The 26,934-nt window shown below is 48.1% G+C and overlaps 1 protein-coding gene across 1 annotated transcript in view; it reads right to left on the reverse strand.

Moving 5' to 3' along the window:
* The window catches only part of PARP2 (poly(ADP-ribose) polymerase 2), a 110,012-nt gene that overhangs the window by 76,709 nt on the left and 6,369 nt on the right, over positions 1-26,934 (reverse strand). Inside the window, exons 2-6 of the mRNA XM_040416755.1 lie at positions 22,416-22,608; positions 19,328-19,464; positions 17,863-18,069; positions 10,393-10,515; positions 9,864-9,934 (exon numbers count right to left, since the gene is read on the reverse strand). Of these exons, the coding sequence (XP_040272689.1) occupies positions 9,864-9,934; positions 10,393-10,515; positions 17,863-18,069; positions 19,328-19,464; positions 22,416-22,608 (731 nt within the window). The remainder of the gene's footprint in view (positions 1-9,863; positions 9,935-10,392; positions 10,516-17,862; positions 18,070-19,327; positions 19,465-22,415; positions 22,609-26,934) is intronic.

Genomic DNA, 26,934 nt, shown 5'->3' on the forward strand with positions numbered 1-26,934 from the left:
TTCTGCGCCCTGCCGTGTGCCCGTACAGCGGTTTACGACCACATATGGGGTGTTTCTGTAAACTACAGAATCAGAGCCATAAATATTGGAGTTTTGTTTGGCTGTTAACCCTTGCTTTGTAACTGGGAAAAAATTATTAAAATGGAAAAATCTGCAAAAAAGTAAAATTTTGAAATTGTATCTCTATTTTCCACTAATTCTTGTGGAACACCTAAAGGGTTAACAAAGTTTGTAAAATCAGTTTTGAATACCTTGAGGGGTGTAGTTTCTTAGATGGGGTCACTTTTATGGAGTTTCTACTCTAGGGGTGCTTCAAATGGGACATGGTGTAAATAAACCAGTCCAGCAAAATCTGCCTTTCAAAAACCATACGGCGCACCTTTCCCTCTACGCCCTACTGTGTGCCCGTACAGTAGTTTACAGCCACATATGGGGTGTTTATGCAAACTACAGAATCGGGGCAATAAATATAGCATTTTGTTTGGCTGTTAACCCTTGCTTTGTTACTGAAACAAAATGGAAAATTTGCCAAAAAATTAAAATTCTCAAATTTCATCTCAATTTGCCAATAACTCTTGTGCAACACCTAAAGGGTTAACAAAGTTTGTAAAATCAGTTTTTAATACCTTGAGGGGTGTTGTTTCTTAGATGGGGTCACTTTTATGGAGTTTCTACTCTAGGGGTGCATCAGGGGGGCTTCAAATGGGACATGGTGTAAATAACGAGATTTTTGTAAAACTTGCCAGTAATATCTCTTTCTCGCTCTTCATTGGGGGACACAGAGACCGTGGGTAAAGCTATGTCCTCTAGGAGGCGTTGAAACTAGTAAAAGCTGTTAGCTCCTCCCCTGGCAGCTATACCCCCTCCAGCCTGGAGAGAGAGCTTGAGTTTGTGAGAAGCAGTAGGAGAAGCAAGTAAACCAACGAAAAATTGTGTAACAGCAACAATGCCAAGAACCGAACCAGGTTCTAACCAGCAACAGCCACAACTGTGGCCGAACAACAATACTGGGTCGGTGCTGTGTCCCCCAATGAAGAGCGGGAAAGAGATTTTACTGGTAAGTTTCACAAAAATCTTGTTTTCTCGCCCATATTCATTGGGGGACACAGAGACCGTAGGATGTCCGAGAGCAGTCCACAGGGAGGGAAAAATCACAGACCCATGGAGCAAGCGCCCCTGCAGGCAACTAAGAACTGCCGCCTGCAAGGCCATGCGGCCCAAAAGAGCGCCCGCCGATGCATAAGTATACACCTGGCCAAATTTTGTGAATATGCGTAAGGAGGACAGTAGCCGCCTTGCACAACTGTGCGGCCGAACCTTGAATCCTCCGATCCCAAGAGCGCCCACCCCTCTGGTGGAGTGAGCCGTGACACCGAAGGGCGGGACCCTGCCCCGGGTGCAGTATGCTTAAGCAAATGCAGACGTGCAATTGCCACCCTGGAGGCCGCCAATGCCGTGCGAGGACCCTCCGGGATGACAAAAACGGAGAGTCCGTACACCAGAAGGAACTGGAGGTTGGCAAATAAATCGTTAGAGCCCTGACAACGTCCAAATGACCTAACTCCCTTTCCCTAGGGTGTGAAGGGGGGGGACACCGTGATGGAAGGACAGTTTAGTCATTGAAATGGAAATCAAAGACCACCATCGGGAGAAAGGAATGAACGGGCCGGGGAACCTCTTATCCCTGTCAGAACCAGGAGGTTCTCTGCAAGAGAGCGCCCCAACCCGGACACCCGTCTGATGGATGTGATAGCCACAAGAAAAAAAAACTACCTTCCAGGACAGGAGTGACATCTCCCGCAAGGGTACAAGGGGAGAATTCCGGAGCGCTGAAAGGACTAAGGTCAGATCCCAAGGCGGTAAAGGAGGACGGTATGGAGGAACCGTATGTGCCGTTCCCTGAAGGAAGGTATTATGGGACCCGGGTGAGTCAGGACGCTGGAAAAGGATACACAGTGCCGAACCTGACCCAGCAAGGAACTAATGGCCAAACCAAAAACGCAGGACCCCAGGATCCACCCCTGCTAAAGGGAAGCGCTCCACGGAAACGGTAAGTGGTACACCAATGCCCCCGAGCCGAAGAGGCTTGTGGGGAGACTGAGAAGCTGTCACATATTGGGACAGTGGAGGACCACGGATATATAGGGGACGCTAGGACACATGAGTGACGCTGGGCAACCCCCTGAAGAGAGAGGTTGTCATATTCATTCCCCAAACGGTACCAAAGGAAAAAAAAGACACAATGTGGAAACAGCCACAGTATCCCCGGCGGCACCGAAATACCATTAGAAGAAGAGCACAGGGCACCAGCGTGCATCAATACTCGCTACGCTCCACTTGTAGAAGAAGCTAAGGCATCTATAGCCGTGGCGTAGTTGAAGTGCAACATCCAAGATGTGTACTCATTCCCCACGGTAGTGTATCACTTGTGGAAAAGGCAATGTTGCAATTATCCCATCAATGAAAGGGGGTAATGCTTACGGCGAGCACTGCACTCAGTGGTAGTGCAAATACTCCACCATGAAGGGTGGTAATGTAGTAATGCATCTAGCAGGAACTGAATCCAAGTAGAGAGAAAACGCCTCTAACGGAAAGGGCAAGGCATAAGGAGAGTCCCGTAACAATACCCCACCTACGTAAGGGGGTAAGACATACAGTAAATACTGAACCAGGGACAATGCCATAGCGCCACCTATGTAAGAGGCTAATGCATACAATAAGTACTGTCCCCAGTGGGAAAGCAGTTCCGCCATCTAATGAAAGGGGGAATGCCTACTGCCGGCACTGAAACAGTTCTAGTGCGGTTAGACCCCAATAGAGGTAGGTAAAAACCAAGGGAGTACTGCATCCAGTAGTAGTGCAAATACTCCACCTAAGGAAGGGGGTAATGCATACGACAAGTACTGCTGCCTACCTCGGACGCCATCTTAGAAGATCGCACCGGAATCACGGCAGAGACCGATACACTGATCCTCCCTTCAGACCGAACCTCTCAAGGGAGGGAGGGTGCGTCTGAGCGTGACCCTAGGGAGGAAGGGTGGGGGTGCGTCTGGCCCACTATGTGCAATCCTGCCTCTCAAGAACTCGTCCATGGCAGCTGGAGACTGCGCCGGTGGAATCTATCAACCAACTACTTGAGGGTGGAATGGCAACGTCTAGAGGTTAACTCACCGGATTGCGCAGGCGGAGCTACATCAACCAAACGACCCCGGAGGGTGGATTGGGAATTTTCAGAGGTCCTCCATTGGTTAACAAAGAACTGCCTGTGCAACCCAAACGACCTCGGAGGGTGGATTGGGAAAGTCCGGAGATCCACCATTGGATTGCGCAGGCGGTGCTTATCAAACAAACGACCCAGGAGCCTGATGGGAAGATCCGGAGATCCACCATTTGATTGCGCAGGCAGCGCTTTATCAACCAAATGACCCCGGAGGGGGATTGGGAAGGTCCGGATGTACACAATTGGATTGCGCAGGCAGCGCTTGGCAACCAAACGGTCCCAGAGGGTAAGTGGAAAGATAGAGAGATCTACCATTGGATTGCGCAGGCAGCTCTTTATTAACCAAAACGACCCCAGAGGGTGAATGGAAAACTGAAGGGTCCTCCTTTGACCGTGATAGGACACGGGCCAAGTCTGACACAGACAGGGGGGTCCTGCAGTGATGGGGACTGAGGGGGGAGGACCCGAATGGACTTATTTGTGTTTATTTATTTTATAAAAAAAACTGGGATGCTCACCTCAATTGGGCAAGAGGCAGAGGAGTTAAGTCCCTCACCATTAAAGCCCCTCAGCAAGAAACCCATATAATCCTGTGCCAGCCTCAAGAAAAGGCTGACCAGGAAGGGTTAACTGCCTGAGGACCGAGGGCAGGGCTCTGCGAGCTACAGGGGGAGAGGAAGACAAGGCGGGAAGAATTCGCGCCAGACCGCCCCTCTCCCCGGGGATGAAGTGCGGGCTAGTAGGCCGCAAGCCGGGGCCTAACGTTATGGGACCCGGCCAACTGTACGGCTGGAGCACCGAGGGCTGCGGGGACAACGCTGTAAGACCGCGGCCGGCCGAATTGGATTGCGCAGGTGGAAGGCAGGTGATTGGGAAGGTCCGGCGCGTTCACCACACACCAGCGCATCACTGTAAGTGAATGCCGCCAGACCGCAGAAAGAATGCGCACGCATGCTGGGAGCGTGGGCCAGAGAGAAGGCGGGGCCAGATTTTATGGTGTCCGGACCCAGTGCTGGCGTTAGCTTCCTGGAGCGGCGGGCTCTTAGGCGCCCGCTTCCAGGGGATGATTATCGCTGGGGAGCAGAAGCAAGGGGCATCTGAGCGTTAGTTGCGCAGGCACTCTGCATCCGTTCTCCACACCCGACCAAAGTGGTGCGCACGGTCACCCGCTGTTTAATAGTGCCTGCGGGGGACCTGGCCATTAACCCCCTTATGTGCCCGAGTACCGACGGCACAGAGGGGGAGGGAAGGAAGACTGTTGGAAGCTGGGCTATTGATAAATGTAGCCCAAAGAGGGAACCTTTCCGTAGAACCCTTTAATAGGAAGGGAGGGTTAACATACTCACCTAGTCCCGTGTACTCACCTTATCTTCCTCCTCTTCGCTTCACCCTTCCTAAGTGGGCCCATAATGGTACCTTCTCCAGCAGAGTCACCTCCTCAGCAGCTGGCACCGGAGTGGCAGGAGTCTGGAATGGCGGGAAGGTCTTCTCTATGTCGGACCTATTGGTTGGCGGGATGCAGGGGAGCGAGGCTGCCCTGGTCCACCTTGTCTTCTGTGGGGGAGGCAGCAGTGCGGATGACCGGCACTGGCGCAACTCGACCCCGGGAGAACAGGGAGGCGAGGCGTCCACTGTTTTCCCATCTGAAAAAGAAGGAAAAAAATAAACTAAAATAAAAAATCTTCAGGAGGTCTTGCTTCCTATTGACACTAGAAAAAACTGAAGCTCCCTCTCCAGGCTGGAGGGGGTATAGCTGCCAGGGGAGGAGCTAACAGCTTTTACTAGTGTCAACGCCTCCTAGAGGACATAGCTATACCCACGGTCTCTGTCCCCCAATGAATATGGGCGAGAAAAACACGTCCAGCAAAATCTGCCTTCCAAAAACCATACGGCGCACCTTTCCCTCTACGCCCTACTGTGTGCCCGTACAGTAGTTTACGGCCACATATGGGGTGTTTCTGCAAACTACAGAATCGGGGCAATAAATATAGAATTTTTTGGCTGTTAACCCCTTGCTTTGTTACTGGAAAAAATGGATTCAAATGGAAAATTTGCCAAAAAAAACAACAAAATTCTGAAATTTTATCACCATTTGCCATTAACTCTTGTGGAACACCTAAAGGGTTAACGACGTTTGTAAAATCTGTTTTGAATACCTTGAGGGGTGTAGTTTCTTTTGGGTGGTTTCTATTATGTAAGCCTCACAAAATGACTTCAGACCTGAACTGGTCCTTAGAAAGTGGGATTTTGAAGATTTCTGAAAAATTAACATCCCGCAAAAATAAAATATCATTCCCAAATTGAGCCAAACATGAAGTAGACATATGGGGAATGTAAAGTAATAACTATTTTTGGAGGTATTACTATGTATTATAGAAGTAGAGAAATTGAAACTTGGAAATTTGCAATTTTTTACAAATTTTTGGTAAATTTGGTATTTTTTTTTATAAATAAAAATGAATTTTTTTTACTTCATTTTACCAGTGTCATGAAGTACAATATGTGACGAAAATAAACTCTCTCAGAATGGCCTGGATAAGTCAAAGTGTTTTAAAGTTATCACCACTTAAAGTGACACTGGTCAGATTTGCAAAAAATGGCCTGGTCCTTAAGGTGAAATAAGGCTGTGTCCTTAAGGAGTTAAAAAAAAATATATTCTTTGAAAAAAATTCTTTGCATCTCCATATTCTGACACCCATAACTATTATATTTTTGTCTACAGAGCTATGTGAAGGCTTGTTATTTTGTTGGACAATCTATTGTTTTTATTGGTACCATTTTGGGGTACATATGACTTTCATAACGTTATTAAATTTTTTGGGGGGGAGAGATGAAAACAAACATTTACATATAATATAAATATTCCTATATTTAATAGTTTGAATATTTTTTGACGCAGCAATACACATTATCAGCAGCACGTTCCTAAATGGTCTGTGCACATCTCTGTATCTGAATGCACTGTACTGGATGTAGATGATATATATAAATTGCATGTAATTTAGTACCTCTATATGACTAGCATTAGCAACACTGTGTGAGGTATATTTTATAACCCCACTACACCTCACTTGATTAGCTGTGTGCTCAAAATCCCCATTCGCCTAATTTTATCCCCACTGCCTTGCATTAGGGTTAAATGAGTTGTCTCACTTCAGCAAATAGCAGTGATCATGTAGAGGAAGTTAATACAAGCCACTTACTAATGTATTGTTATTATCCATATTGCTTCCTTCACTGGCTGGATTAATTTTTCCATTGCATTAAACACTGCTCGTTTCCATGGTTACCAACCACCCTGCAATCCATTAGTGGTGGTCGTACTTGCACGCTATAGGAAAAAGCGCTGGCCAATTTGGTGGCTGGGTCCGTGGGAGCACACACAGGCTACAGATTTTTCCTATAGTGTGCAAACACGACCACCATTGATGGACTGCAAGGTGGTCATAACCATGGAAACAAGCAGTGCATAATGTGGTGGAAAAATGAATCCAGCCAGCAAAGAAAGCAATATGGACAATAACAATACATTAGTAAGTGGCTTGTATTAAAGTGTAACTGCCATTTCACTACCAAAAATGAAATTCCTAACATATGTGATGCTGAAGGGAAGATATTCATGAAGCTGAATTTTTCCTTTCTGATGTCTGTATTCAGCCCTTAGCAACCATATTTCTCTGTGCCTCTATTTCAGTAACTTCATAAGATGGCCTCTGCTGCTCTTCCTGTGATGATCTGTGCCCTTCCTTGAGGCCGTCCTGTATTTCCATCACTTCCCATAAGCCCTTGCTCTCCTCACATGAACTAGCAGGACCAATCAGAATGCAGATAACTTCCCACAGTACCCAGAGCAGTGTGTATCCTCTCATACAGCTAACCAGAGACAAGCCCTGCAATTACATTAAAATCAGTAAGCATTTCTTTTAACCTCTTAATAGCCAGCTGTCCCTCATTCTCTTCCAGACTGACAGGGAGGGGGCTGCTTTAGCTGCTTATATCTCTGGTTTGGTACCAGCTAGAAATATGGGCTTTGTATTGAGCAGACATTCCAAGCTTTCAGACAATATCAGAATGACAAATCTGTTCAGTACAGGGGAAGATATCAATGATAGAAATCGGTATGCTGTGAATGAAGCTGAAAGTAAAAGCAGATTTTACCCGCGATTATTCCCGACTATTTCTAACAGTGATTTCTCCTCTGTTGCTTGGACTAGAGCTGTCATTCTGGTCTTGTATGAAAGCCTGGACTATCAACTTTCAAACAAGACCAGTTGCATATTTCTAGCTGCTACCATTGAGAAGATATCACCATCTAAAGCAGCCCTCCCCCCTCCACTTTCTGCCTCAGCCCAGCTCCAGGCTGTCAGGGCTGAGCTCCTCCGTGTTTTGTTATAATACTGAGAAGACGGACTGCACATGGCAACGCTGTGAGATGAGAGCTGCTGAATAGGAAAGTAGCATGCATTTGTGGGAGTTATTAGCAGGTAAAACTGAAAATGGTCAAATTTTTTATCACAAAAGCACTTATACAGCAGGGTGTACTATACCATTAGGGAATAAAAAATGAAACGGCAGTTACACTTTAACTTCTTCTACATGATAAATTCTATTTGCTGAAGTGAGACAACACCTTTAATATTGTGAGGAACGTGGGATTACTTAGGGTAGGACAAGACAGTAGGTGGTGAAGCAGCGACAATGCAGCTGAAGACCAAACAGCCATGCAAGCCTACTATTCATTAAAAACTATTACTTGCTTATTGCTAATGGGTGCAGGGTTTCACAAGTTTGTGCTGCCATTAACAAGGAATGGTCAATCCACTTTTAATAAATAATAAAAAACACAGACATGTCATTCACAGCCACCGTTTTTGGCCACATCCCAGTCCGATCACCACCACCCACCATTTCTGGTCCTACCCTAGTATAATGTGAGGCATATGTAGTTATTCATAAAGCAACCCCATGTATCTTGCTTCGACTGTCTGTGTTAAGCTCAGACCTTCACCTGATGACAGACCAAGGCAAATGGGCTTTTACAAAAAGTACTTGAATACCCCCTGCTGTAGAGGCTTCTTTTTCAATTACCCAGCAACATAATATATCCAAATGGCTAACTCATTCAATTTCTTTCAAAGTTTCTCACTAATTTCAACAAATATCTAAGACTTCTGATCTGTTTCCAATATATCAATATTCTCATAGTCACCTGCAGCATAGCTGCTTGTCTCTCACTTTTCACTTTGTAAATCCAGAAACAAGACAGAGGGCATTATCAGTACCTGGCAGCACACTCCTTGTATATACGCAGCACACACACTCCCCTGTATTCCACATGGTCACATGTAGTGGTAGATGTTACTGTAAATGCTCTGTAGCCTTGCTGTCTGTACTACTGCTGAAATCATGATATGCAACCTGACACCGGAGCTAACAACCCTTCTACAGACTGGGATGCTGGCTTGTGAGGTCATCATAATGAGACCGCACAGGGGAGAAGTCATCCTACATTGTGGCTACCATTAGGACATCTTCCCATCGAGTAAACAGACATTTTTTGTCAGTGTGAGATCCCGTTCTGACCTCCGCTCCTCTGACAGGATCGCACAGCATTAGGCCTCATGCACACAACTGTGGTGTGTTTTGCAGTCCGCATATCGCAGATCCGCAAAACATAGATGGCGGAACGGCATGGACGGCCTTCAATATAAATGCCTATTCTTGTCCGCAAAGCGCGGACAAGAATAGAACATGTTATATTTTTTTAGCGGGGCCACGGAACGGAGCAACGGATGCGGACAGCACACGGAGTGCTGTCCGCATCTTTTGCGGCCCCACTGAAGTGAATGGGTCCGCATCCGAGCCGCCAAAACAACGGCCGTATGATGATTTATAATGCTGTGTGACCCTGAGAGTTCTGAAATCTATTGTATTACACTGACAGGGTCAAGCAATATTATAAATCATCATAATGTTGTGCCATCCTGTCAGAGGAGCACAGGGCAGAAAGGGACTTCACACTGACATGCTGCAAGTTTATCACATTGAACTCGCTCATCTGTGTCTGGCCTAAAGGCGAGACCAGAGGCAAGAACATAATCACACACGTATTAGGATACTTTCACACTCGCGTTTGGTGCGGATCCGTCATGGATCTGCACAAACGCTTCCGTTCAGATAATACAACCGTTTGCATATGCGTATTATCTGTAACATTGCCAAAAACTGATCCGTCTTGAACACCATTGAAAGTCAATGGAGGATGGATCCGTTTTCTATTGTGCCAGATTGTGTCATAGAAAACGGATCCGTCCCCACTGACTTACATTGTGTGTCAGAACGGATCCGTTTGGCTCTGTTTCATCAGACAGACACCAAAACGCTGCAAAGCAGAACAGAGACGGAACGGAGGCAAACTGATACGTTCTGAGAGGATCCTTATCCATTCTGAATGCATTAGGGCAAAACTGATCCGTTTTGGACCACTTGTGAGAGCCCTGAACGGATCTCACAAACGGAAGCCAAAACGCCAGTGTGAAAGTAGCCTTATGCAGAAGGTAAGAAACAGAAACACTCCAACTTATCACTTAAACACAGGTTAGCTTTCAATGCCTACCATTTTAAAGACAATCATACAGCTTACCTTTCCAAGCTTGCTGGAGCATTCAGCATCCACCGGGGCCTTACCCTTTAACACAATGGTTCTTATGTGTTCTGCATAAAAAAAAAAAAAAGAAAAGACAAATGTGAAGCAAAACATGGTTTAAAAGCATTTAATTAAAGGGGTTATCTTTAGAATAGGCCATCAATGTTCGATCAGTGTGGGTCTGATTTCCAGCACCCCTGCTGATCAGCTTTTTCAGGAGCTCCATCACTGGACCCAGGGACCAGGACTACACAGCTCCTTCCTCTATATAGTGGCTGTGCCTGGTTACTACAGTGCTGGATGGAGTTGTGAGCAAACCAGGCACAGCCACTATATAGAGTAGGGAACTGTGTATTCCTGGTCCCTGGGTCCAGTGATGGAGCTCCTGAAAAAGCTGATCAGCAGGGGTGCTTGGAGCCAGACGACCACCGATCTGACCTACCTTAAGAATGGTCATCAATAAGGAATTTACATTAGGCTTCAAAATATTGATTATAAAATCATAAGACAACAGTAAATGGATTACCTTTGCTATCCTCTGATTCACTGTCGCCACTTTCAATGCTCGTGTTCCCGCAGAGTCTTTTTGCAGATGATGGTCCATTACTAACACTGTCATTTTCATCATCAGCTGTGGCATCTAGAGCAACTGCAGAAACAACGAATTACAAAACTTCATAGCTGTCGCTCCCATGGTTTTCTGCATCATCTCAGTAATTTGTGGCTCTTTCCCTTTATTCTAATAATCACACTAAAGGCAGTCCTACAGCTTACAAATAGGGATGCTGACAGCCGTTAGTTACGGCTCTGACCAGATTGCATTGGTGACACTTTTTGGAGTCTCCATTGGAGATTTTACCATATTTAATTAAAGAAAAATGTGGCATGCAGCGCTTGTTTTCCACATCAAAACAGACACTACAACAAAACCAAACGGACCCCATTAAAAGTCACCAGGGTCTGTTAACGTCCAAGATGTGATGAATGGGCTGAACACAGAAGCCACAATGCAGATGTGAACAGAGCCTAATGCACCTGCTCATTTTGCTCTGCTACATTTTCATATTTCAATAGCACATTTTTTTCGGGGGAAACAATTTCCTGCGGTCTTCCTGTTATGGCAGCACCGGAGAGTCTGAATTAAAAAAAAAAAAAAGTCCTTTCATAAGGCTGTAAAGAGTGCCAAATAACTTTAAATCCAGTTGATTAGCGCTTGTTTAACATGCCTTTGCACAGGGATGAACGATTGTTGCTACGATCATTCGCCTTTCATACTTTTCTGACGGTAGCGCATCCCTTGTTTACATGGGGAAATGTGATGCCAACCAGCAAGCATTTTCATGCTTGAATTTAAGGGGAATTTCCGGTTAGATTAAGTTATCCTCTATCCACACAACTGCTAGATTGGTGGGGGTCCTGACGCTGGGACCCCCACACCCCCCCCTGAAATGAATGGAGCAGCTGGTTGCATGTGACCTGCCAACGTGACGTCAGCAAGACAACTAACCAGGTGACATGACTAGTTTGTAAAGTTAGCAAACGGAGCAGAACAGGCAATACAACCATATTAGATATAGGTTAGTATGGCCAGGGCATGTTTATTGGAACATAAGTTTAATCCCTGAAAACACCTTTAACTAACAAGAGCAAGCAGACCACCACTGCAATAAAATACACGTTTATAACTTAAAGGCTATGTACACCTTTGGGGGCAATTATTATTTTTTTTTTATTAGTGCACAGTACTCATTAAGCTAAAAACGAGATTTTTGTATAACTTACCAGTAAAATCTCTTTCTCGCTCTTTCCTTGGGGGACACAGAAGACCTTGGGTATAGCTCATCTCCCTAGGAGGCGTGACACTAAGTGAAGACTGTTAAGCCCCTCCTCCCCAGCTATACCCTCAGCCTGGAGAGAGAGACTGCCAGTTGCGTGTCCAAGTAGTGAGAAAAGGCAAAGTCCAAAAAGTGGAACCAACAAGCCAACTACCCAAAGGGTAAAACAAACTCGGAAACAGTCAGAGAAGAACAAAGAATGGGTGGGTGCTGTGTCCCCCAAGGAAAGAGCGAGAAAGAGATTTTACTGGTAAGTTATACAAAAATCTCGTTTTCTCGCCCAGTTTCCTTGGGGGACACAGAAGACCTTGGGACGTTCAAAAGCAGTCCAAAGGGGGAGGGACCACAGCACCAAGGCGAAGCACCCGAAGGCAACAAAAAACCCGCCGCCTGCAGACCAGGCGGCCCAAGGCAGCATACGCCGAAGGCCGAGTATGCACCCTGTAGAACTCGGTAAGGTGTGCAAGGAAGACCAGTGACCACCTTACAAATGCATGGCCGAAGCCTAATGCCTCCGGCCCAGGAAAAACCGACAGCTCTGGCAAAATGAATGGTGACACCAAAAGCAGAACCCTGCCCTTGGTGCGACAACCACAGCAAGAGCCACACTGAGAAAGCGGAGGAAAGCCACCCTGGAGGCCCTCAACCCTTGCGCGGACCTCCTGGGAACACAAGAGACCGAACGTCGACAAGAGTCGGAGATCTCCAAGTAAAAAACTGCAAGGCCCAAACAAACGTCCAAATCGGTGAAGTGTCCGTTCCCGGGGGTGGGAAGGGGAGGACGACTGCCTCAATGAAATGAAGGACAAACATCACCTTCAGAAGGAAGGAAGAGACGGAATGGAGAACAGCCCTGTCCTGGGGGAAGACAGAAGGCTCGGAACAAGAAGGGCCGCCACTCAGGCACCAGTCAGAGACACGATGGCTACAGAAACCCAACCGTACAGGACAGAAGGAGTACAGAGGACTTCTGTAACGACTCCAAGGAAAAATTGGAGCGCCAAGAGCCCAGTATGTGGTTCCCAGGACGGTAACGGAGGGCAGTACAAAGGAACCCAAGAGCCGCTCCATGGAAGAAGTTCCTGACAGGCCCAGAGGGTCGGGGAACGCTGAAAGAGGAAGGACAGGAACGACACTTGATACCTCAAGCAACGGAGTCCCAGCCCCAGGGCCGGGCTGGAGAAAGACAGAACCATGGAGAGAGAAAGGCAGAGTGGGGGAACGCCCAGCTTCCCACAGAACCCCAGGTAAAGTCCTAAGTCCTACCACAGATCCTGGACGAAAACTCGGCTAGAAGCGAACACTAGCGAGCTCACTAGAGTCGCCTGGGCAAGCGGGCGAAAACCCAATGATCAGTAACACGGGCAGAACGGTCAGTAGAACTGGTCCCGTCGGCCCCGAACAATGTTGTCCCGTATCCACCCGGAGTGGGGGAGCAGACGGACAGGAACCGAAGGGTCCGCCCAGCAACCGCCCGATGCCAGGACAAGACAGGCTAAAGCCCAAGCCGATGTAGCCACCACAGGAAGACGGACTAAATGGTAGTCCTCCCAAGTTACCGAGAAGGTAAATCCATAGCAGAAACATTGCCTAGAATGGAAAAAACGCAATCTGCACCCAGCGGGAGGACAGAACGCGGTAGACCCGTTAGATAGGTACACAGCTAGTACAGTCAGTGTGGACAAGACACCAGAACCATCCACCTGAACAACCATGCTCTTCCCAGAGGGGAGGGCAGAGAAGGAACATCCTCTGAAGCGTGGCCGGAACAGAAGCCACATCGGAGAGATCCGTACCGAGTGGGAGCCAAACAGAACCGGCGAGAAAAGGCAGTCGAGACAGAGGCCGGGATAACACCCTCCAAAAGAAAGGAGGAGTGGGCATAGAGAAGCCATAGGACAGCTCAAAAGCAGGACCCCGCTACACTGAGACGCCCCGTTCACCGCTTCGCAGAAGGCGAATATCCTGAAGAACTCAAGGTGGATGTCCTCCGGACCTGGGTAAGCGAGCACCCAAGAGAAGTTGGGTGACCTTTCCCAAGAAGAGCGGCCCGAACCTGGTAGAAGGAAATAGTAGTAGGCGAGGGGACCGTAGTCCCACCAGAGCCAACATAGAATGCGAAGGGCGCTGCAGACAGCACTCTCGACCATGTGACCACTAGCGCAGGGAAACAATGCTGCGGGAAGACGAATGAGCACCGCCCAGCTCGGAGCAGTAGCGAGCAGGTAGAGGCCGTCTACTTATCTATAAGGCATTCATTTATTGTTTGTTGGACAACACCTTAGGCTTACACAGGTGGACAGAATGATCTCTTTAGAGAATAGTGCAAGGCTTGCTGCAAACACCGTCTCCCAAGAGAAAAAAATATGTCGCAGGAGGAAAGGAGGGATACGTACGAGTAGCCCCGTAAGCAGTGAGAAGGCCAACCCACCTACGGGACGAGAAGGTATACACGGCCCAACAACGCACAAAAACGTCCACTCACTGCCAAAATATCACTCAGCGAAGGCCAGCCAGAGTGCCACAGTATCTACGGAAGTGCAAACTGAAAAGGAGTTATGCACAAGACTAGTATGGTATGCGATGGAACGCAAAACTGACCGCCCCGAAAGGGGGGAAATGTACCTGGCAAACTGCAGTCGGCAAGGGTGCAAAAGCCCGCCCCAAAAAAAAAAAAAGGGGGGAATGCCCAAGGCCGTACCTACGTCAGAGAAGTAGGGCATACCATACTTCGCCCCGAAGGGCGCCATGCACATAGCCACACAGTATCCAGCAGGAATGCAGGAGGTCCACCTAGTGAAAGGGGGGCATGCACAGGGCTATCCTAGCATTAAGTGAGTGTGCAACAACTCACCCAACACCGAAACTTCGTGAGAGTGTAACTACTCCCAATGAAGGGGAACATGTGCAAGTCCAATACGGCACATACAAGGACAGCCTTGGATCTCGTGAGCGTGCAAAATTCCGCCCATGGAATGAGGGATGGTCACGCACAAGGCCAGCACGGTATCCAATGGGAGCGCAAGCGTTCCACCCATGTTAGAGGGCCATGCTCAAGGCCAGCAACGTATCCGGTGAGAGTGTAGTATGCCGCCCAGAAAAGAGGGGGGGGGGGGGGGTCATGCACACGGTCAGCATCGCATCCAGGGAGAGTGCGATCAGTCGGTGAGAATGTGTGCATGTCACCTGAAGGAGGCGTGCCCATGGCCGGCAGCGAATCCAGTGAGAGTGCGTACACCGCCCACGGAAGAGGGGTCATGCATATGGCCGGCAGCGGATCCAGTGAGAGTGCAAGCACCCCGCCATGTATGGGGTTCATGCACATGGCCAACAACGTACCGGCGAGAGAACATCACCGACCGAGGGAGTGTATGAATGCCGCCACAGGGAAAATCCAATGAGAGTGCATCATACCACCTATGGAAAGTGGTCATGCACATGGCTGGCAGTGAATCCAGTGAGAGTGCCAAATGCCGTCCACGGAAGGGAGTCATGCCTATGGGCGTCAGCGAAATCAGAGAGTGCAGCATTCCGCCTATGGAAGGGGGTCACGCACATGATCGGCAACGAATCCAGTGAGAGTGCAGCGTTCCACCAATGGAAAGGGATCGTGCACATGGCCAGCACCGTATCTGGTGAGAGTGCAGTATTCCGCCTAAGAAAAAAGGGGTCATGCACAGATCGCAACGAATCTAGTGAGAGTGTAGCGTTCCGCCTATGGAAGGAGGTCGTGCACATGGCCAGCACCGTATCCGGTGAAACTGCAGTAGTCCGCCAATGAAAGGGGGATCATGCACAAGGCCAAACCGTAGCCAGGGAGAGTACAGTATCCCGCCCAGGAGGGGGGTCCCGCACATGGCAGTACCATAACTAAAGAGGGTGACGAATGCTGCCTACAGAAAAGGCCGCATGCACTTGACCAGCGCCGTATCGTGAGAGAGGGCTAGAAGGGTAAAATGACCCTGGCAGCGCCGCAGCCGGGGAGTGCGACATGCCGCCTAGGGAAGGGGGGCATGTACTGACATGAGGCTGCAGCGTCCTGCGCAGCCCACAAGTTATATATATAAAAAAATTCTTTTTTTTTTTATATATATATATATATATATATATATATATATATATATATATATATATATAACAGAAAAGGGGAGCCACCTACAGGGGCACTGGGGGGTTCCATACAGGCCCATCTGAAGCCGGCCTGTACCCAAAGGGTTAAACAGGGATCCGGCCAGGAGGGCGGCGCTGCGATCCCCTGGGGGCAGCCATACAGGCCCATCTGAAGCCGGCCTGTACCGCGGCGCTGCGATCCCCTGGGGGCACCCATACAGGCCATCTGAAGCCGGCCTGTACCCAAAGGGTTAACAGGGATCCGGCCTGGAGGGCGGCGCTGCGATCCCCTGGGGGCGGGGGAACCTCCCGGCGGGAAGAATTCCCGCCTGGAGAAGTTCCAGCCCCCTCCAACAGAGGCCTAGTAATTGTAGGCCGTGAAGCCGGGGCCTAAATTATTAGCGGCGCCCGGCTGACCGGGGCCGCACAGTATTCAAGTACCGGCCGGGGAACGAAGCGGCGCATGCACATGCCGGCCGCGGGTGCCCACCCCGCGGGCCGGAAGAGGCGGGGACCCGGATAGAGCGCCGGGATCGCGGCCGTAAAGCCTGCGGTGCCCGGCCGACCGGAATGTTCCGACGGTCGGCCTGGGGCTGTTGAAGCATAGCGCTCATATTGCAGGCCGCGGGTGCCCACCCCGCTGCCCAGAAGCGAGGACCCTGCGCTCGGCAGCCATTTTACCCATGGAGCGGGCCCTGGCTTATAACAGCGCACCATGTGGCCAACAGCCACAACCACCTTGCCCTTGGGCCGGTGCCCGTGAGGGCAGAGGAGGGTCAGGAGCAGCAAGGCTCTGGCCCTGAAGCAGTAGCCGGTAAGAGGGAGGGGGACCCTGAGACCGGGTGCCTGTGAGGGTGGGACGCCTGCATAACCCCTCAGTCAGGGGCAGCTAGTTGCGGACCTCTGCAGCTCCCCAGGCATTCTTCTTGTAGGGAGAAGGGTGCCAATGACCTATGGAGGCCAGGAGAGAGGGAGCAGAATGTCGCCCTGCGGCAGCCCAGGGGCCAGCCTAGGTCTAGCAGGGACAGAAGGGTCCATAGGCCCAGTATAGGGTCAGGCACGCAGGAGACCGGGGGGGGACGGGGACGTTGGGCTGGAGCAGCCAATCTCTCACCATAGACGTCTTCACCCTCGGTCCGTTCCAGCAGGGTCGCCCCTTCAGCTACTGGCACCGTAGTGGCAGGACGCTGGAAGGGGGACTTGGCGTGCGGGCGACCCTTGCGCTGGCGGGATGTAGGGGAGCTGGGCTGCCCTGATCCACCTTGCCTTCTGTGGGGGAGGCAGCCGTGCGGGTGACCGGCACTGGCGCAGCTCAACCCCGGGAGAAACAGAGAGGTCTAGTGCGTCTCTGTTGTCCCTGATGATCTGGAACAAAAAGAAAAGAAAAAAGTAAAAATCTAAAATTTAAACAAGGAGAAACCAGCCCTGCAGAGCAGGGAGTGTCTTGCCTCCTTGGACACTAAGCAAAAACTGGCAGTCTCTCTCTCCAGGCTGAGGGTATAGCTGGGGAGGAGGGGCTTAACAGTCTTCACTTAGTGTCACGCCTCCTAGGGAGATGAGCTATACCCAAGGTCTTCTGTGTCCCCCAAGGAAACTGGGCGAGAAAATATTTTTTTTTAAATGGTCTTCATTAGAAATAGGGAGGCTTTTTTTCTGTACATAACCAACATGCAGCCTCTGGATTTTCCCTTTTCTGTCAGTTGGGGAGCTGAAGGGCTCCTTATCTCTGCTCTCTGATATTATAAACACTCATCATAGCTCAGTTCTTATCTTACTGATAAAATGTGGGTTAAATAAGTGTTTATGACCTCTTAGTAGTTTAGAGATAAAGGATATTAGACTGCCACAAAGTGAAAGTGCCAGTCAGTCACATGGTCAGAAAAACAGTTAACTCTTTGTGACAGAACAGCTCAATACTTTTAATAAAGGCCAATTGAAAATAGCTAAAAATGAGTAAAATGCAAATCATTAGCAAAAACTGCCTCCAAAAGGTATACATAGCCTTTAAATGCTGCTGATCTCTACAGATATTTACCACTCAGCAAACATACCAGATAAGCAGCGCTGAATCTGTCTTTCATAATGTGACTGGGTATTTTTTTGCACCATGGCTCCAAGATCAATTGTGTAAGGCTTGCCACCCAGACAAAGAGACACAATCTTGCTGTCCGTGTGCAGTGCAGTTTCCAGGAAGATAGACGTTTTGGCATCGTAGGAGATCCAGGTTTCATCATCTGACAGCCACTGCCACACAAAAACTGTAGAAAGAAATGGGCAAGCCATAAACATTAAATTAATAACCTTGTTTTTTTTAATATGTGTATCAGTTAGGGCTCAGAAGACCGCAGTGTTTTGTGGATCCACAAAACACAGATGCCGGCCCGTGTGCGTTCCGCAATTTGCGGACCGCATGTGGCTGGCACTATCATCTCTCTTATTTGCTAGGCCGTGGAACGGATCTACGGATGCGGACAACACACAGTGTGCTGTCCGCATCTTTTGTAGCCCCATTGAAATGAATGGGTCCGTTCATACGGCCGTGTGAATGTGCCCTTACTCTATTAGAGATATCCATCCGAAAGGTGATCCAAGTACTTCTATTTCCAATATACTGTGTAAAATATAGAATGTAGAAGATACAAAGTACTTCTACATCACAGGTGCACTTAACCGCCACTTATGATAAGCCATTGACATGATTTATCAATGGTAGGATGCATCAATTCATGAGGCTGCAAACATTTGGAGAAAACTGCTAGACACTATTGCTCACTGGAAAACTTATGCACATTTAAAGAGGACCTTTCACTAGAATAAAAAATGTAAACTAAGCATACAGACATGGAGAGCGGCGCCCAGGGATCTCCCTGCACTTACTATTATCCCTGGGCGCCGCTCCGTTCTCCCGGTATAGGCTCCGGTAGCTTCATATGTTCGGTTCAACTGGGTGGAGCCTGCCGGCGTCTCTTTCTCCCAGGCTGTAGCGCTGGCCAATAGCAGCGCTCAGCTCATAGCCTGAGAGAAAAAAAAAAAACCTCTCAAGCTATCAGCTATAGCCTGGTAGAAGGAGACGCCGGCGGGCTCCACCCAGTTGAACCGAACATATGAAGATACCGGAGGCTATACCGGGAGAACGGAGCGGCGCCCAGGGATAATAGTAAGTGCAGGGGGATCCCTGGGCGCCGCTCTCCATGTCTGTATGCTTAGTTTAGATTTTTTATTCTAGTGAAAGGTCCTCTTTAAACATTATTTTGGCTTGGAGACAGTGACAAGCTGGTGGTGGGTGCGATGGGTTAGAAGGTGGAACGAGGAAGAGGCAGTGACAGAGGCTAGGAGTTGGGGGGGGAGAATGACGCACAGAGGATGCTGGGAGATGTAGTTGTGAAGTGCTTCAATATCAGGGGTCGATTAGGTACACAAAAAGTGAATTTGACACTTTCCTTTGACAATTTCCTTTGTGTGAAGGTATATAAATGTGCTTTGGACATAAAGAAAAACCATGAATATAAAGCTCACATTGATCCTGCTCCTTCACAGCGAGTCGTATAGGTCGTGGGTAGCCACTCGTTTTATTCTTCTGCACCATATTTCTCAGATCCACTTGTAAGGAGATCCTGGGCTCAGGTGAGATGGTCACAGACTGTTTTCCAGTGCTGGAACAGAGTTCACACATGTTCAAGTCAACTTTAATGAATTTGTTAGGGTAATAGACAAAAGATTCTTGACATCTGACAGATTCACATGCATTGAGGAAATAAAAAATATTGTAAAAGTGTATATAGCACAATATATATATCAGGGCTCCAGATGGTGATCAAAATGGTCGCCAATGCGACTTGGAGTTGCAAAATGGCGACAAGAGTTTGTAGTCTTGTCGCCATTTGCGCCTAGACCTTCTGCAGCTCTGCCGCTTTTAGAAGAAAGGTCTTGCATCCAGCAGACACACAGCAATCCAATAACAGAGCTCCGTACAGTACAGAGCTCTGTTGTTAGAGAGGAGGCTGCTGATTGGTCAGTATCAGTGTGCTGCCGTACCATTGGCTGCTCCGCTCATGCTGAACACAGCAGCTTGCTTTTCAGTTATGAAAACGGGGAGTGCGCTCACTGCCGACTGCTCCATAGACAAGGGGCAGCTAAAGTAGACGAGTTTTTCAGTCATGCGACGCACGGAGGTGAGCGTTCTGCATACACTGCGCCATGTACTGAGGGTGCCCTGTGCCCCCCCCATGTAAGGGGTAAGTGGTGGAGAAAAGAGGGCAATGATGGTGGACAGCTGCAGTGCGCTCAGCCACACACAGAATGCCGAGTAACGCTGGTCTTTATGTCTCCTCACACTAGCAGATGAAACTGATTCCATAGCTGGTTTACGCAATTCTGTCACAGGGCCTGGTGCACTGTGTGCGCTAAATAAAAAGAAAGGAATGCACTGTTGCCAGCAAGGACAATCATAATGTAGTGCAGGGTTTCAAATCGTGACAGTGAATGGGGTCGCATTGCAACCCTACAGTTGTGAGAATTATTGGTGCAGGTCCCAAAATGACCCCTCTCACTAGTGGCAATGCTGCATTGCTACACTGTGATCTCTGGCCATGTGATGTTTGTCACAGCCAAAGGCCCCTTGCAGACTAGCGTTCCTCCCGCAGCGAGTCCGCAACGTAGCTCCCGGCCCGACCTCCCAGCGCTGCCGGGGGTTCACATAGCATTATATTGATTTATGATGCTATGTAACCCTTACAGTTCTGGAATGTATTGGATAACACTGACATAATGCTGTCCGTGTTATCCAATACATTCCAGAACTGTAAGGGTTACATAGCATCATAAATCAATATAATGCTATGTGATTCCCGTCAGTGCTGGGAGGTCAGGCCGGGTGCTGTGTCGTGGACTCGCTGCGGGAGTAAAGCTCGTCTGCAAGAAGCCAAAGTCACCATGTAGCCCCAGGCTTATCTAACCTGTGGTTATGTAATAAATGGCCATTTGGGACAACCACTTTACACCCCCCCCCTTTTTTTTGTTGCACTTAGTCCATTCTTTTTGTATGCAGAGTACGGCTGATGTGCAGGAGAGATCCAACGGCGCTCCTCAATAAAATATGGCTGTTACCAGCCAGGCTTCAGGTGGAGTCTCGACAGAACAGCAGGGTTAGGGCATGCAGCATCGCAGACATGGTGAGTGGGAGAGGTCGCAATTATGGAACTAAGTTTTATGCGAATTGACTTCGGATGTTTCATCCCTAGTCGCAATAACAACTGTAAGAGCGTCATGGATACCTGTACAGAACGTTTTTCTCCCTAAAAAATGTCTAATGCGTATGAATATGCACGATAATTTAACTGCCATTCGTGGAACAGGGGAGCACGTGCCACTGCCGACTGCTCATGAAGTGCCAGGGACAGCATGACGGGAATGGAGCCTCTGCTGAGTAAAGACCATGTGCCCAGGTGATGTCACACCAGAAGTGCCAGCGCGCCCTGCAGGCTTCTATCTGGGGGCTCAATGTGGAGGTTTATGAATGGAAAAACTAATAGCCAAGAGGCTAAAGAATACCCTGTTTCTGACTCTTGTGTTACAACAAAAATTTGTCGACTAAAAAATTTCATTTGGCTTTTAAATATTTCAGATTAGGAGCCAATGGCTCCTTGATGTTTTTTTTGGTCTGGAGCACTGTATATTGTAACATGTATACACCGCTTTCAGGTTTCTGTGCGCCCCATTGATTCCACTGGAGATTGCAATCTCATGCTTAGCTCGATTTAGGCCTCTTTAACACTTGCGTTGTCCGGATCCGTCGTGTACTCCATTTGCCGGAAGTGCCCGCCGGATCCGTAACACTGCAAGTGAACTGAAAGCATTTGAAGACTGATCCGTCTTCAAAATGCGTTCAGTGTTACTATGGCACCCAGGACGCTATTAAAGTCCTGGTTGCCATAGTAGTAGTGGGGAGCGGGGGAGCAGTATACTTACCGTCCGTGCGGCTCCCCAGAATGACGTCAGAGCGCCCCATGCGCATGGATGACGTGATCCATGCGATCACGTCATCCATGCGCGTGGGGCGCCCTGACGTCACTCTGAAGCGCCCCGGGAGCCGCACAGACGGTAAGTATACTGCTCCCCACTACACTTTACCATGGCAAACAGGACTTTAGCGTCCTGGCAGCCATGGTAACCATTCAGAAAAAGCTAAACGTCGGATCCGGTAATGCGCCGAAACGACGTTTAGCTTAAGGCCGGATCCGGATTAATGCCTTTCAATGGGCATTAATTCCGGATCCGGCCTTGCGGCAAGTGTTCAGGATTTTTGACCGGAGCAAAAAGCGCAGCATGCTGCGGTATTTTCTCCGGCCAAAAAACGTTCCGGTCTGGAACTGAAGACATCCTGAACGGATTTCACTCCATTCAGAATGCATGGGGATAATACTGATCAGGATTCTTCCGGCATAGAGCCCCGACGACGGAACTCTATGCCGGAACAGAACAACGCAAGTGTGAAAGAGCCCTTAGGTGTTGAACAAACTCAACATCATATGTGGCAGCGCAGCTATCCGACATGAGCACATTTTTCAGGGCAGACCAAGGACTGCATATTATTCTGGCGTCTCACCTGAATGCTTGGTTGATCTGGTTGTTAGGTTCATCTGCATAAACCATCCACAAATCTCCATCACTGAGCCATTCCCAGCGAGTCTCCAGTTCTGCCGATTCTGCATCCTTGTCAGAGTCCACAAGTGTGTCGCTTTCATCTTCAGTTTTCACTATGATCTCAAGACCCACCTCAGCTTTTCTTTTCTGAGATCCTGTTGGAGAGAGAGAAAAATGCTAATAAATAAGATGTACAGTGATCCCTCAAACCCCGACAGATCCCACCAGAAGATGGACATTTTGTGGCTAGACATTGGAGAGGCTGACGAATTTACATACTTTTGGCCCAAACTGGGACTGGATCCAAAAGGAACAAGAGCTAAGGAGGGCACAAATCGTGACGAAATCTACAACATACAGAACATGCTGTGGATTCCAAAAACGGCAGCACGCCCGAAAACCTGTGCTTTTATTCCCTGGATGTGAATGTGGTTTTGTAAACCTCATTCACATACAGGCAATACAATTTGTTGCAGATCTTCAGCATAATATACGCTATAAGGCCTCATGCAAGCGAACGTATTTTCTCTCAGTGTCCGTTCCGTTTTGGGTTTTTTTGCGGACCGTATGCGCAACCATTCATTTCAATGGGTCCGCAAAAAAAAACCTGAACTTACTCCGTGTGCATTCCGTTTCCGTATTTCCGTTCTGGAAAAAAATAGAACATGTCCTATTATTGTCCGCATTACGGACAAGGATAGGACAGTTCTATTAGGGGCCGACTGTTCCGTTCCGCAAAATACGGAATGCACACTTCTATATTTTTTGTGGACCGCAAAATACATACGGTCGTGTGCAAGAGGCCTAAATCTGCAACAAAACCAGTGCACGTGCATTTACCGTGATAAATCTCAATGCTAATCTCTTCTGAATCCAGTACCAGGCAGGATGGGGGACGGGGCAAACCTGCTTCCACTGCAATGCCCAATTCCACTCTGTAATCTCTAACAATAAATGATCTTGCACCCTGCTGCTGGATTTTTTTTCCCCCCTCTCAAACCCTCCCCTTCTGCGGCCTCCGTCCCCAGCTGGCAATCATTTCCTGTAAGGCTGTGTTCACACTTTGCATTTTGATGTGGTTTTGCATGCAATGATTTTTTTTTTTTTTTTTTTAAAGCCGGGTCTGGGAATGGATCCAAAGAGAAGAATAAAGCTTTCAGTTATATTTCTCCTCCCTTCAGGCTTGGCTAGGACACAAAAAAAATAACTGCACCAAAACTGCTGAGAGTGAACACAATCTATCAGACTGTGTACAGAGCCTGAGCCCAGCAGCTTTAACCCTCCGTGCTCACGACATGTCAACACATTTTATAGAATGATGCCTAAGGCTAGGGGCTACACGACGACATTTGCTGCACGACAATTTTTATAATGATAGTCTATGATGTCGCACTGGACATGACAGACGCAGTATGTCGCAGTGCGACACCATAGACTATCATTATAAATATTGTCGCGCAACATGCCCTATGTGTCGCGCGACACATGTCGTGTAGCCCTAGCCTAAAGGTCTTTTTACCAGGGCCGATAGTTCAGTCTTTGCTGTATTTTTCACCTCACGGCGGCCATCACTTGTAACCATAGAAAATCATTTTCTTCTGCAGCAGATCGCCATTTTCACAGAAGCAATGAGTTTAGGTGCCGGCTGAAGACACGATCACCTGCTCGCATTTCTACAAACACATCCCCAATATTCGGCCTGAGCACCAGTCCGTATAATTAGGCTGCGGCCACACAGTCAGGTTTCTTGATGCAGTTTTGGAAGCCAAAACCAGGAGTGAATTCAGAAAGTAGGATGCATCATATCTGTCCTGTATACATTCTCTCCTGTTATGATCCACTTCTGATTTTGGCTTCCAAAACTGCATCAGAAAACTTACTACGTGGCCGTACTCTTAGGGCTCATTCACACGAGCGGATCCCGTGCGGGTAACCCGCTGCATGAAAGAGCCAAGCCCCGCTCCAGACAGCAGAGACACTGAGCATTAACATGATTGACAATGCTTCGTGCCTCTCTGTGATCTTTTTACCAGGGCTGTGGAGTCGGTAGATAAATGGTCCGACTCCTCAGTTTTTGGTAACTCCGACTCCTCTGTATTTAATATGCAAATGTATTTTATACTATAAAATACATTTGCATATTAAATACAGAGGAGTCGGAGTTACCAAAAACTAAGGAGTCAGACCATTTATCTACCGACTCCACAGCCCTGCTCTTTACTACAAAATCACAGTAAGATAAAGTGGTCACCGTGGTTTTGTAGTAAAAAGATCACAGAGGGACACAGAGTATTATCAGTCATGTTACTGCTCCATGTCTGCTGTCCGGAGCGGGGTTTTGATGTCTTTCACGCAGTGGATTAACCGCACGGGACCCGCTCGTGTTAAAGAGCCCTTATGGCTTTCAGGCAGCCGCATGCTGTCTGCAAAAATGCTGATCCGTTTTTTTGTAGACCGTTCAGCATATCGGCAAAAAAATGGATTGCATTCCGTTTTTGTGTGGACCCATAGACTTCAATGGGGCCATGTCCTGATTTTCACTGACAAGTATAGGACATATTTCTTTTTTTTTTTGCTGAGCCTTGGAATGGAAGAAAGGGGCCCATAGAAGTGAATAGGTCAGCATTCCGTGTTTTTGCGGACAGCATACGGCCATCTGAATGAGCCCTTAAGGTGGATTTAGACGGGACGATTCTGGAGCAGATTGTCGGGATGGAAGCGTTCATTAAAGGAGACCGCACATTTACGTGCAGCGATCTTCACTGGATGGGGAATCGCTATAGCGATCCCTCGTCCTCATCCAGAATCATGGCTTCTGACCACACGATCTGCTGCCCAGAAGCCATAAATCGGTGGTGCCTGCCTGAATGACAGGATCACCCGATGAACCAGCGTTTCGCTCGTTCATTGGCGGCACCTTTACATGGGCAGATTATCAGGAGCGAGGTTCCTGACAATCTGGACGATTATTGGCTTATGTAAATGCAGCTTCAGTTGTGAAAACCATAAAGAAATCAACATAATAAGAAAGCACACAACTCCCTCATCAACACATGATGAAAACATTAGGTATACAGTTAATGTTCTCTTTTGCCACTGCCAACACCTACAAAAGTAGTTATTACCCGGTAGTTTTGATGCTTTATCTTTTAGAAAAAGCAGAAACCCATAAAAAAAATACATGTGAACTTCTTGCATTTTATCAACTTAAAAAGAATTATAACTGTGCGAGTTTTCCTGTAACAAAAATGTGCTATGTGCAATGCTATTGTGGTTTGCCGACACTTCCAAGTATGTGAAATTTGCCTAGGGGGTATGTTCACACGTAGCAGATTCCTGCTGCAGAATTTTTTGTGTCAGCAAACTGTGCCATACACCTGAAAAAGGTTCCTAAAACCTCATGTACAAGAGGCAGACACACACCTACTTCAGATGTATTGCCTGAACACGTCATAAGCAGCAATGCCGCTTCCATCACTGCTCAGTACCATCATCGGATCCAGGCCCAATGTGCATATAGCCTACGTGAAGGCACAGTCCCTGTGGCTCCATAGCTATTCCGTCTGCCACTGCACTAGGCCGCTTTCATACAGTCAGTGTTTGGTCAGTGAGCCAAAACCAGGACTGGACCAGGATTTTGGCTCACAATCACTGGCTGTGTGAAAGCAGCCTTTACGGAGAAATTCCCTGGAAGCAATACTTCTGTAAGGCCTCATGCACACTCCTATGTATTTTGCGGTCTGCAAACCATGGATCCTCAAAATGCAGATACCGGCCAGTGCATGCCACATTTACCTGATAGAACGTCCCATTCTTGTCTGCAAAACGGACAAGAATAGGACATGTTCTAATATTTTAAGGAACGGCCACATGGATGACATCGATGTGCTAGCCGCATTATTTGTGGCCCCATACAAATGAATGGGTCCACGTGTGATCTGCAATAAAATGTGGATCAGACGTAGAACAGAAGTACAGTCATCTGCATGTGCTCTAATACACAATTAGGAAATCAACAGGAAACATTTCTCTGTGTAATCAAAAGGCATATGGGGGAACAGAAGGGCCCGACAGACTTGGGGTCTATTCACACGTCCGCAAATGTTTTGCAGACCGCACATGGCCGGCACGCACTATGATAGAAATGCCTATTCTTGTCCATGGCTTCGAACAAGAATAGGGCATGTTCTATCTTTTTTGCTGGGCCGCGGAATGGAAACGGATGCGGACAGCACACGGTGTGGCCCCACTGACATGAATGAGTTTGCACCCGTTCTGCAGACGTGTGAATGGACCCTTATAGGTGGTCTGGATTCAGATGTGACAATGTACACAACATGAGGTCGAAAAATGAAGGCAGAAATATAAGCATGCTCATTATGTGGATTTTCACCAGGAATTTCATTCTTTCAGAAAAATCTACATGGAAATGGGGCTTATCATTCCGCAAACGAAAATATCTGGGGGATCTGCAGCCGACC

Source organism: Bufo bufo, chromosome 2, assembly GCF_905171765.1.
Source record: "Bufo bufo chromosome 2, aBufBuf1.1, whole genome shotgun sequence".
NCBI lineage: Eukaryota > Metazoa > Chordata > Amphibia > Anura > Bufonidae > Bufo > Bufo bufo.